This window comes from Tachypleus tridentatus, chromosome 7, assembly GCF_004210375.1.
Source record: "Tachypleus tridentatus isolate NWPU-2018 chromosome 7, ASM421037v1, whole genome shotgun sequence".
NCBI lineage: Eukaryota > Metazoa > Arthropoda > Merostomata > Xiphosura > Limulidae > Tachypleus > Tachypleus tridentatus.
The window spans coordinates 37,228,233-37,242,218 of record NC_134831.1 but is presented as its reverse complement, the minus strand read 5'-3'; the positions used below and the strand labels follow the sequence as shown (position 1 = coordinate 37,242,218).

General features: G+C 34.9%; 1 protein-coding gene across 1 annotated transcript in view; it reads left to right on the top strand.

Annotated features, from left to right (window-relative positions):
* LOC143255448 (kinase suppressor of Ras 1-like) overlaps positions 1–13,986 on the top strand; it is a 57,605-nt gene that overhangs the window by 2,788 nt on the left and 40,831 nt on the right. The window contains exons 2-3 of the mRNA XM_076511128.1: positions 11,388–11,528; positions 13,271–13,415. Coding sequence (XP_076367243.1) covers positions 11,388–11,528; positions 13,271–13,415 — 286 coding nt within the window. The remainder of the gene's footprint in view (positions 1–11,387; positions 11,529–13,270; positions 13,416–13,986) is intronic.

The following is a 13,986-nucleotide window of genomic DNA, read 5'->3' as shown; positions in this document are numbered from 1 at the left end:
GAACATTTTGAATTAAAATGAAAAATACATGTTTTTTCTACAGTAGCTGCAGATTGTAATGTAATTATAATTAATCTTAAACAGTATGAGATTCATTACAATTTAAAATTGTTTTTGTTTAATTTTGTTGTTTTATTGCTTTGTCTGACTAGTGTAATGAAGAAATAAATCACCTGGGGAGAGCTTAATGCAACTTATGGTAAATAGAGTTTTGAGAGATTTTTTTATTTCAATGTTTTTTTTAATCTAACTTAAATATTTTGTTTGTACTACCAGTAGCAATATCATACTGCTTGAATTGCTTAAGCGACTAATCAGCTATTACACCAAGAACCCCCTTTTGGGTAATTCCCATCTGTATTGTATTTATAATTTGAATTATTGTAAATATCCATTTACATTATCTTGCATTTATTATAATTTATCTCATCTGCCATTTATTTGTCCAGCTGACTAAATGATCTACATCCTTTTGTAAAGCAGTCGACAAAACCCAAGACCCTAATATCATCAGCAAATTTAAGTAATTTATCAACTGTTCCTTTACCTATGTCATTGTTCATCAAAAAGAGAAAAGTTCCTTAGATCATACCTTGAGGTACCCCACTTGTGACATTAATCCAGTTTGACTGAACTACATTTATAACAACCATCTGCTTTTTCCATCCAATTAGCTAACCTGCCCTCCACACTTAGACAATTTTTTACAAGCCTTATTCTCATATGCATAAACAGTAACCTTTTCAAAGAATATAACAAGATTTGTAATTCAGGATTTTTTCTTAGTGAAACCTTGTTGACTGTCTAATAAAATTCCAAACTTTGTTCATTGACTTGGCAAAGCATCCTTTATCAGATTTTATAAACTTTTCCCACAAGTGATGCAAGACTAATTGGCCTGTTATTTCTAGGACAATTTGTATTACTTCCTTTAAGACATTAGCTACTTTCTGATCCTTTGGTACCTATCCACAGTTCTAGGACTTGCAAAATTAAGAGCAATTCTTAACCTCCCTCAAAACTCCTGATGAGATATCATCTGGTCCAGGAGCCTTATCATTTTTTAAACTTCCCAATGTTTTCTTAACTAGCTCAGAATTAATGCAGTTATCTTGTTTGATTGTGTTTCCATCTATCATCTGTTAGGATGTGGAATACTACATAATTTTTTTTGGTAAAAACTGAAGAAAAAGTAATATTTAATAACCCAGCCATTTCATAATCATCAGATATAAGTCATCCTTTATCATCCCTTAAGGATCCTACCCCCATTCAAACAGTTTGTTTATGCTACCCTTAATGTAATTAAAGAAAGTCTTACTGTTAATTTTTATATTTTCAGACAATCTTTTCTTGTTCATCCTTTCTGATGTCTTAATTTCCAGTTTTACCAACTTTCTTGATATTTTGTATTATTCTAGATCTTCTGCCATACCACTTAATTTACTTTTCTTGATTTTGGAATGCTCTTCTTTAATTTTATTTCTTTGTGAGACAACCTGTTTTTTTATATGGCCATTATTTTCTTTCCATAAGGAGTATGTTTATTGTGGATATTTAAATATTTTCCACATTTTATCAATGTCTGTAATTCAGATACAACAGATAATGCTTGTTGCATCCTTTCAAAATTTGCTTTTTTGAAATTTGTAACTGAAACATCATTACTCCTTATCTCCATATGCAGCAAAACATCAAATTTAATAGAACAATGATCACATACACCCCCATAGGTATGGATTCCTGTACATGATGAGGGGACTTACCAGGGAAGGTTTTGTTATTTCAATTTACCTCTTCTGGGATCTAAACATCCATCCACGTGTTTGTTGTGCATGGTGACCCATGAAGGGGAGGAGAGAATCCTGGTGGTTGAGGGGTACAACCCTAACACACCACTTTGGCCTTGAATTCCTGTAGATGGGCAGCCTTGGGGTGGCCCCTCTTGGATCAGTCAGCTGGTCCACTTGGGCTAGGATCAACTAAGTACCAGTGTTGGTTGTTCTCAACAGGTGTTGTGGACATTATATCTGATGCTGATGTTGGGTATAGTGCTCACAAAACCCTGGCATTGCTGCAATGTTCTTGTTTGACGTTGTAGTGTGTCACCTTGTAGGGCTCCATGGTGGGTTGGGTCAGTGGGTACTGAAATATTCCTTTTTTTATAAAGGATCCTCCAAATAAAAACTTAAATAAAATAATGAAAAAACAGTCTATAGGTAAATGACCATGTCATCAAGATTCAGAGCAGTAATCTTCAACATCTGTAACATCTGTATCACATTTATTTACACTACATTCTCTTTCAGACAAACCTTTAGGGCAGATATCTCCCTTTTTCATTCAGAAGGGTTTAGAGGGACTTACTGACTCTCCAAAGTCGGTAAAGAAGCTTCGCTTTGGTGACATATTGGGGGTAACATCCACATCTCAACACAGGGAACTTCTCTTGTATTCAAAGGCAGTTGAGGATATACATGTTGAAGTTACGCTTCATGCTACTTTAAATTCATCACAAGGCGTTATTGTTGAGAGGGATTTGAAGAATGTCTCCGAGTCAAAGATTCTCGCTGGTTTCTTCACCCAAGAAGTTTCTGCAGTGAGGCACATCTCCCCTCGCACAGAAGGAATTATAATGCTGACCAGTGTCCTCATTCTGACATTTAAATCACATGTCCACCTGCCACCATCAAGACAGGTTATCTTAATTGCAAGATATGGCCATAGATTCCAAACCCCCTCCAATGTTTCCAGTGTCAGTGGTTCATTCAATCGAAGACATCATGTCGTGGTTTCTTGACATATACCTGTTATGGTAGCAAGGACTACGATGCCTATGAGTGTGAAATGGACCCTCACTGCATCAATTGCAATGGCTTTCATCTGTCCTACTTTCTTTCTCACCCTAAATTGTTGGAAGAAAAAGAGGTGTAGCATTTGAAAATGATTCAAAACATTACTTACCCTGAAGGTTGAAAGTTGCTGCCCACCACTTCATCTTGGACATAAGCTGCTGCACTTCATTCCATTACTACAGTGGGAGTGCAGATGGATCTCTCTGTGCCTCTAAAAGAATTGTTTTCAAACCAAATGAAAAGTCTTTTGACCTCTGTGGTTGATGAATCAACTTCAACACCCATCTTTGTCCCTAACATACATTCCATCAAACTCCAAGATCCACTTCCTTTGGTTCTGGGTATGGGCATTTCCTCAGGTACGTCTTCTTCTCATACCCCAAGATGCAAAATGATCATTCGTTCATGTCCTCAGTTGCAGGAATCCTCTTCCAACAGCAAAGACCTGCCCAATCAACCCAGGGCAGGATCCATGGAGGTCGATAGACCTCCCTCGAATAAAGATGTTAACCTGTTGACTGCCAAGTATTTTAACTGCTACAATACAACTCTAATGCTTCTTCATTTTGTAACTTTTTGTGATGCCATTTTGGATCGAAAGTGAAACAATTTGTAAGTAGGTCAAATGGATATATGGTGCTGACATCTAGCATTGAAGTTAGGTATTATTGAGAACGAATTAACTCGTCCATGGCACTGAGTTTCCAATTGGCACTGAATAGGTTGAAGAAAGACATGGTCATAAACAGAAAGGCTTTTCACCCAATTTGCTTACATATAAATTAAAATGGCCACCTTGATACAGTGGAACTGTCAAGATTTACATTCTAATCTGGATGACATCAAAGCACTGATTGCTTCCTTCCATTTTGTATGTTTTTCCTTACAGGAAACATTTCTGAAACCTGCCAATATAGTCACCTTTCGGCAGTTTTCTTTGTACGGAAATGACAGGATGTGTGATGGACGGGTGCATGGAAAGATGGCACTGTTGGTTGATCAGCATGTGCCCACTCTATCTTTGCCACTTGACACACCCTTGGGGTAATAGCCATACATGTTTCTTTGGGTCGTACCATCACTGTTTGTACTCTCTACCTGTTGTCTGGAGATACCTTTGACAAATCTGTCCTTGATGTTCTCATTGGACAGTTGCTGTCTCCCTTTTTAATCCTTGGGGACTTGGTGTAGGTATTACACCCTAACATACATTCCATCAAACTCCAAGATCCACTTCCTTACACCACCCTCTACATTCCGACACTCAGTTACACAACCCCTTTCAAACATGTGGTCAGCTTCCGGTCAGTTACCTCTTTCTTTGTGAACCTGACGATGACCGAAGAAGGTCGAAACGTTGTTTGCTCTTCTATGTAAAATATTTTCTCAACCCAAACGAGCCGTTTTTGCATATAAATTTCTCAACAAGTGGGTTTCTCGACATCACTGAGAGTGATCACCTCTTTCCTTTTGAGCTGATTGTCGCAATGACTATAATCGTCCCTTTACACTGGTGGAACTCAAACTGGCCCTTCTTGGTCTGGCAGTACATTGGTCAGACCTGATGATGTACACTATGAAATGTTGTACCATCTATCTCCTGCTTCTCTTGCTATTCTTCTGATTGTTTTTAACCAGATCTGGCAAGAGAGTTTTTCCCCATGCATGACACCAGGCTATTGTCCTACCTTTCCTTAAGCCTGGAAAGGATCCTAAGATTCCTTCAAACTGCTATCCAATTGATTTGATGAGCTGTCTCTGTAAGACCTTAGATAGGATGATTAATGCTATCTTGTTTGGTTCCTAGAATCAACCTTCTCTCTACCACCCAGTGTGGGTTCTGATGATAGCACTCCATCATAGACCATTTGATTCAACTTGAAACGTCAATCATAGAAGCCTTTCTCAAATGACATCTTGTATTAGTATTCTTTGACATTGAGAAGGCTTATGATACAACATGGAAGTATGTCATTTTGCAAGACCTCCATATATATGGGTTATGTGGCCATTTGCCCATTTTTATTAAAAAATTTTTAATGGACAGATGATTACAAGTTAATGTGGTTTTGATACTTTCCTGTTCTTTTCTACAGGAATTTGGATTGCCTAAGGGCTGTGTTTTGATTGTCACACTTTTCAGTATAATGATTAATGCCATCACTGAATAACTCCCTCTTACTGTTACAAATGGGCATATTGTCAATGGCTTTCACATCTCATGTCAGTTGTTGAACATGAGGTATATTGAATGGCAGCTACAGACTGCCCTCAATCGTTTACTGAAGTGGACCACAGCAAATGGCTTTAACTACTCTCTCTAAAACTGTTTTCATGCACTTTTGCTGCCAACAAGGTGTTCACCCTGATCCTGAATTCTGTATTGGTGAAGTTGTGCTGCCTGTGGTCTCTGAGACAAAGTTCTTGGCACTTATCTTCAACTGTAAGCTGACCTTTATACCACATATCAAGCTGCTATTGGTCAAATCAGTACAAGAGCACTGAACATCCACCATGTCTTCTCTTCTACCACTTGCAGAGCAGATCGTTGTTCTATGCTAAAGATATATTGTGCCCTTATTTGTTTGAAACTAGACTATGGATTACTGGTCTATGGCTCTGCCAGGACCTTGGTGTTAGTGATGCCGGATCCCATTCATCATCAGGGACTTCGGCTCTGCACCGGGGCTTTCCGCACTTTCCCAGTTCAAAGCTTATACACAGAGCCTTGTGCACCTTTGCTGTTTGCAACTGTCTTTACTATATGCTACAAAACTCCATTCCTTACCAGTGTATCACACCTGGGGTTGTATTTTCCTTCTTTGGTGGGCCATGCTTTCTCAAAACAGAAAATTTGCTGTTGCTCCTTTTTGCCTTTGTATCCATATGTGGTTGGATGAATTGGGTCTGTCCTTGTATAACATTGCTGTATCCATTGGTCAGCCCATCCCACCATGGCTTATTACAGTCCTCAAATGTGACCTGTCTTTAAGTCATCTGAGAAAAACAGACATTCCCAATTAGAAATACTGTTATTTGTTGAACTTCTTTCAAACCATCCTTCTATTCCTATTTATACAGATAGTTCAAAATCAGGTGACTTTGTGAGCTCTGCCCTGGTGTGTTGTGATTTGGTGGTTGCGTGCAGAATCTCCTCCACAGATTCTGTGTTCACCGTTGAACTTTATGCCATTTCTTTTGCCCTGGATCAGATAGGAGCTAAGCAGTACTGAAATTGCACTATTTATACTGACTCACCTAGTTCTCTACTGGCCCTGGAATCACTTCACATTAGTTCACACCCTGTTCTCCACGAAATACAAAACTGACTGACCCACTTCTCTTTAATATCTACTTCTATCCAGTTTTCCCGGATACCGGACCATGTTGGTATTTGCAGGAATGAGCTCACTGACACTGCAGCTAAATCTGTCTGCTTTGGCACTATCACTTTTGTGTCTGTTTCATACATGGACTATGGTCCTGTCTTCAAGGCTGGGCCCGTGTCAGTTGGCAGTTGACTTGAAGTGAGCAACATGAAAACAAGCTTTTCCAAATAAAACCCTATATTGGATTTTGGCCGTCTTGCTTTTGTAAGGATCGGAAAGCAGAAGTTGCTCTAACTAGACTATGCATTAGTCACAGTTTTTTGACTCATTGTTTTCTTTTATCTGTGAATGATGCACCAGTGTGCTGTCTGTGTAACACTCAGGTCAAAATGAGCCACATTTTACTGTTACTGTTGTTTATTCGTTATGTTAGAAAGTGTTATTGGCAATGGTGGCATTGTCTACCTTAGGAATGTTTTTAGTTTTTTAAAGGCCATGAATCTTTTTAATGCTATTTAAGCTTTTTAATCTTTACAATAGATCCTTTTTAATGTGATTCCCTTTTAAGAATCGAAGTACATCTATTTTAATATGAAATTAGAAAATGGCCCATTACATCAATTAACTTGAAACCAGGACTGGAAAGGCCAATTTCAGGTGTCTAATACTGATATTTGAACTCCCCATTAGTCATCTTGGTGAGTTATAATAATTAAAATTTCACTAAAAGTCTTTTAAAACTTGTATTACTCTACCTTCTGAAAATGGCTATAACATCGAATAACTCAACCAGGACTGGAAAGGCTGACTTCAGGTGACTAATGGTAGTTTTTGAACTTACCTGTTAGTGTTATGATAATTACAATTATGCAATAGAAAGTCCTTTACAACATGTAGTACTGTAGTTTTTGTCTTATTGCTGTAGACTAGATGTAAAAAGAGGATTTAATGCAATTTATGTTTTTATTTCAAAAATTAAACTTTGTTTTGTTTTACCTTAATTTCCTTTTATGAATTTTAATAATTTTACTTTTTATCAGATGTTTGTTGCAGATAGCCTAGTTGCTTTGTGCCATAAAACACCAAACCAACCAACCAACCACATGCACCCAGATGTTCTTCAGTTTGTACTCTCTCAGTTATTTCTGTATTTGAAGTTACCAATAAACCTGAAGTAACCTTGTTTTATATAGGTACATTGGCTAATTGGTGAAGAAAGCCACTTTGAACAGTTTAAAAAAAAACCTTATCCTTCATGGTTTGACTCTAGCATTTCCCAATTTATGTGCTTGAAATTAAAAGCACCTATAATTATGATTTTATTAATAGCTGAAATCTTAATCTAATGTTAAGAGTCTCTTTGATATTATGAGTACCATCTGATGATCTGTAACAAATTCCCACCAAAAGCTTTTTCTTTTTATATCTACTAATTGAAACACAAATGAATTCTGTCTCCTTGCTATAACCAATTAAAAGCTCAGAATTTCATACAGATGTTTTTCTCAGTTTTTTTGAGGTGTCTGTGTCCTAAGATTAATCTTCCTGTTCACAATCTTAGAAAGAAGAGGTGTTACAATCATTCAGAGATATCTCAATTTTATAGTTTTCTGTAGTTTATTTCGTAACAACAGTAATTTAAACAAAATAAGTAATTTTTTTTCTTCAAGTTGACAATGCAGTTATGGTATGTATTCCCAGATTATTTCACGGAAGCCAGTTGGGTCTGCCTCTTTCATCTAATATCTGTCATTGCATAACAGTAAGTATAATTATTCACAGTGATATGGAGAGGTATATTTGGATTTATGGTGGTCCTCTGGGGTCTCTGAAGCTGCATTTATGGGCAGTCATTGACATGTTAGAGACACTAGTTTAACATTTTTCTGTGCCATTTTTTAGTCTGTTGAATTTTCATCCCCTCTTGTGAGTCTAGTAATAAATTTACAGACTTTAGCACCATGATTTGATTTTCTTGGGTAGATACAGTAGATGGTGTGCAGTTGCTTTTCTATAACAAAAATATGTACTAAGGTCTTTAAATGATTTATGAAGAATGAAAAGGAAGCCACTTTGGAATATGTTGTTTTTTGTTTTTCTTCTGTTGGTTCTTAGAATGTCATGCTTTGAGTTTTTTCCCGAGTACTTTTGAGCCTGTAACTTAACTGATTGTTGAAAGACCTGGGAGAAACGGTTTCTCACCATACACAGAAATTATGGTTCATGCTGAAGTTTTATTTCTTAGTTATGTGAAGGGATAGTTAGGCTTTATTTGACATATTTTCAGAACTCTGTGATTTCACCTACCATCTCTAGGTGGAAGCATTTTTCCTGTTCTCAAAGAATATATATTTCTTAAAATTTATGGTTTTAAAGTAAAAATTTTAGTTTACTGATGTAGGTCTATGACCTATGATGGAATAAGTCTACAAACTTATAGTTCAGCTTCAACATTTTGTTTCCTTTCACTTCAATTTGTTAAGAAGACTAAGGATCATCAATATCTTTGAGGATACAGCATTTTGTGATAGGTTGTCTTATATGTCCAATCAGCATAAGGGTTTTATTTTTTTTTTACAGTAATTGTAGGGGTCCAACTTGGCTGTAGTTGACTCCTATATGCATTTTTGTTTTAGCAGTGATTCCCATCACTTTTGGCACACATGGTGTATGAGGGTCAGTTACAGTAATTCCATTTTTTTTTTCAATCTTGTATACGCTTAACATGGGTTCTGCTGTATTGTATGAATTTTCTTATCCCTCCCATTTCATTGTACTGTGTATATACCGTTCTATGGCTGAATGGTTACTCTTGTCAACAACTCAACTGTTACATTGTCATATCCTGATTCTATTTTCAGATAAAACTCGGAGAAATTTTTATTTTGGGTCTGCAACAATTCAGTAAGTAATTAGTCTGGGCATTTTTTATATTTAGTCTCATTTCTTAGTCAGGATCAGCTGTCTTTTATGTTTAACATTATGGAAAAGAATAAAACACTCTTACTCACTTCTTGTAATCTATAGATAGTTCTCTCTCTTCTTGGATGATAACACAAGCAATCTTTGTATTGATCTTTAATTTACTTTAATATTAACTTAAAGGTGACCTAAGAAGGTCGAAATGTTGTTCTTTACTGTATTTTAATTAAAGTTTTAATACCCCTAGCAGCCGTATTTAGAATAGATTTTTAAATGAAGTGGGTTTCTTTTATCATGGATTATTACAATTTGGGTTCTGCTACCACTATATCATCTAGATTTCCATTCTCTTCATGAATGCCTTGCATCAGGAATGTAGTACATATATTAGCAGTAAAAAATCTCTGAGTATGTATGAATGACAAAGATTTGATATGCTGTGTTTTTGTTCTTCATGCTCTTTAGCAGGCAAGGTCCCAGGTTCCATGGCTTGAACTTCTTAAGGGGTAAATCATCAGACTTTACTGATTGAGTATTGGTGTCATGTTTCTCATTAACTCCTTAATGTGGTTTAGGGCAATTTTCAGATTTCAAACTTCCTTTGTCAGGAATGGTCTTATCACCCTTTTAGCATATCACATTTTATGTGTGATGCTTGTGGTAGCAGACTCGTTATCTCAATCCAGACAGATTCTCCCAACAGAATAGATGTTGCAGTTCAAGGTTCAGTTGGATTGACTCTTGTTTTGGAACTCTATTTAGTGGGTTGAACTCTTTTTGGATCACCCAATTTCTGGCAATTTGGTCTGCAGCAAATTTGATAGTAAGTGTTTTCAATCTAAATAGGATGGAGTTAGTATTCTCAATCTTCTCTCCACTTCATATGTCACCCAAGTTAGGAAATATGATTTGTTCCAACTTATTGTCAGACCTTGTTAATCAAACCAGATTGGCAGCTATGTCTGTTTTTTTTATTTCTATAGTGTCTTTCAGTGTGCTCATCTTTTTAGGTTTTCTATCTCTGCAACCAGCTATCCAAAAGCTCAAACATTTAGCATAGAAGTTATTCAGTGTTTAACAGGGCTTTGGGGTTTAACTTATAAGATTGACATGTCTCTGGCTTAGTTTCTGTTTTATTCAAAAGTCATTTCTCTGAAAAGTGACAACAAACATATTGGCAATATTGTATTGCAAGGAAGTTGAACCATTTTTGCACAGTGGTGTCAACCATAACTCATTTTTGAATTGGCTTTTTGGCACAGATTTTAGCATCTTTTACAGATGCCATTGTTTATGGAGGCCTTATCAACTACTGATTCATTATTTCAACTACATAATTTAGAGTCCCTTGTATTCTCTAGATTTCTCATCATTTTGGTCCCAAATTACCCTTCCATTTTCTTAACAGGTAGATTCAAATTGTGTTCTTTCTATACACCTGTTTGTAACCTAATTCTTATATGCCATGTATTCTTTTTACTTGTAGGTTTATTTTTCATGACTGTTGACCTATGGATATCACTGATTGGAATGATTTGCACTCTTTGTTCACAGACCACTTTTTCATTTTCTCTGTCCTTAAACCAGTTCTTACCCAACAACCTATCAGTCAGGAAAGGGGTTTAATCCATTTCTTCACTTTATATGCTCACTCTTACTCTGTATGCCTAATCAGATTTTGATCTTGATCATGTACAGTGAGGGTTTTGAAGGTTTTGTTGTCTGAATTTATACATTTAGGAATGATAGATAACACTATTCTAGGTTCTCTTTGAAGGCAAGGGCAAAAAAGGAAGCCCTGGTGGTTAAGCAATAGCTATAAGTGTTGGTGGAAGTAATATTATTCAAAATGCATTTTAATTTAGGAAAGTTTTAAATTTTCTGAAGATACTTGAAACAATTCAGAGTGATCCCTTAGAGACTATACATTAGATACAGCTAATTAATTGTGAATTATATTTAATGATGCCAAATCCATATCTTGAATGGTGAACAAAAATTCCCTTAGTTTTTAATCATATCTTTTAGGTTAAAGATTTGCATAAGGTTTTTTAGTTTTCATGAGAATTCTGAATTGCATAAAACATCTGCTGTGGTTTGATATATCATTATGAACAGTGGAATATTTATCATTGTTCATAAAGAAAAAAAGCAAGCTATTTTAAGTTTACATTTTAAGATTTAAAATTGTTGCAAACCTTCCTGTTACTAAAATATTGTTTGTTTTCAATGAAATAGATAGTACTGAGAAAAGGGTTAACAAATATACTTTATCTTCTAGAGCAAGCTTCTCAAGCTCTTTAGTAAGCAGTTAGTAGCTAAACGCAAATGTGTTGATGTTGGAACCATTCAACAACTAACTCAGTATCCTCGACTTAGCCAATGGCTGTGTGTGGTTGGAATATGCAAGAGTGCATTGGAGGTAAGTGTATATTGTAACTCAGTATTTTTGACTTAACTACAATTGGTTGTGTTTTTATGAATGTGTTGGAGATAGCAATATATTCTGACTCACTATTCTTGAGTTAGAGGTTGTGCGTGTGGTTGGGTTACTTAGTAGTGTGTTAAAAGTCTGTATATATTTCGAATGTGATTCTAAACTTGGGCAATTGTTGTGTGTATTTATTTTCTATTGTGTTAGAGTTTGGTATGTATTCTGAGCATGTATCCTCAACTTAGGCAGTGGCTGTAGTGTGTTAGAAGAAAGTACATGTTCTGTGCCTGTATCTTTGGCTGGAACAGTGGTTTGGAAGATGTAATAATTAACATCCATGTGCTGCATGACTTTCAGTACATGTTAATGATCAGTTTTATGTTTATTGGAAGTCTTGTAGCATATGGGAAGGATTGGCTTTACGTGTACTGGAAGTCTTGTAGCACATCGTAATTGTTTTTACATGCACAAGAAGTATGTGATAGTTTTAACTAAAATGTCTGTGATACAAATTAAATGACAAACTTGAAGGTATGTGAGTGGCATAAACTAAGAGACTGAGTAGTTACATAAATAAATGTCACTTTCATTAATTTTAATGGAAAATTCAGCAAAATGACAAACAAATTTATTTTAATAAATTAAAACAGTACCATTTAATCAGTTTATAAGTATTTTCATTGTAGAATAAGCAGTTTTTCCTTGTATTTTAAATAATTTTTTAATATTTGGAAAATTGTTAAAGTTCAAAATAGGAAATAAAGGTCATACTAGCATCACTGTAATTTGAGCTTTCTTTCTTAAGAATATATAACTTTGAAACCTGGGTTATAATTAAATGTTTATATCAGTAAGTGAAAATCATGAAGATTATTACAGAGAAAAGAAAAATAGATTTGAATTAGAATTAATCTTTCTTCAAGTTATTATCAACTTAAGAAGGATAAAGACATCTTTCTGTTTATTTGTGGATATGTTTTCTGTACTTGAATGTCATAGATGCAGAGTAGAGGAATTGTTATCTGTATATAGTATTTTGGATGTTAAAAGATTATCTGTGGACTAGCTACTAATTATTATAGTAGAGTTAGTGGTTCTTATATGTCAGCCTTATTTCTTTGTAGTTGGAGGTGCCTTGACATGTATATACATCAGAAAGAATTGCCAAAATATGTTAAAAATGATCATTTTTAAGGAGAGTGTATATGACAATGTTTTTAAATGAAGAAAGAGATTAAATTTCAATTTTTTAATTGTAAAAGGAGAAAGCTAACTTTTATACCCTTGGTTGGTGTATGATATCTGATATCAAATTGAACACTGTTGTTTGGACATGCATAAGATGTGTTGGATTATGCTTGGTAATCTTGGTTATCAGTTTTGACAATGCTCACATGAGTTGTGATGTTTAGAAGTGGTATTTTTATTATACTTGGTCTTCTAAGCTTGGACAGTTGCTATGTGTGTTGGGTTGTTTAGATATGCAATGCTAGGTAATTGGATAGTCATTATACTTTTCTTGGATAGGTTTAGTATCTGACAGAGTTATAAGATGAAAGTAAGGGCTGATCTTTGAATAAAGGTGATATGATTCTGACTGTCAAATTTGAAAGCTAGGTTTAACCAGAAGTTTAAATGCAAGATGACTTTATCTGCCTTATTTCCAAATTTCAATATAAGTTATAATAACTTGCTTCATTTTATTGTTTACAATTCATGTTTTCTTGCAGGGTGTTTGTGCTGAAATCGAAACATTTGAGGACTTACTGGAAATGACTGAACATGACCTTAAAGATATTTTACACAAGCACCATGGTCGAGATGAAGACATCAGACGTCTTCTCATTGCTATTAGGAATCTTAAAAAATTTACAGGTACAATAAGCAGTATGTCATGCCAGTTCAAAACATTTTTCATCAAGACTTGAATCATTAATTATAATGTGTATTATTAATTGCATTATATGTACTATCACTGAGTATTGGAAGAGAAAAGTGTGATGTCAGGTAACCAGATTTCACAGTGTTTGTTGAAGTGTTTCTCACAGAATATAATGTTGACATTAAAATGTTATTGTTCCTTTGATATCACTGAAGTACACAATTGGAAATGTTAATTAACTGTATCAAGACGAATCTTCTTAAGATAATGGGTCAAAGGCAAAGACCATGTTTACAGAGTCATATTCAAAATTTTATTGAACTACTATTTTATGAATGTCTATCAATAGTTTGGTACCAAATTGTAGATTATAGTTCAAAGTTTAGTATTACATTAGTTAATTTTTAATTTAAAAGTAAATAAAAAACTCCTTAAGATTGACTTTTGTGTCATGGTATGTTGAATACAATATTTGTTCTAATTAGGTGTTTGTGATATTCAAATATAAAGTTTGTAGTTTGTTACAAATTAGAAATTCAAATTACGTGTATTGACAAGCTAGAA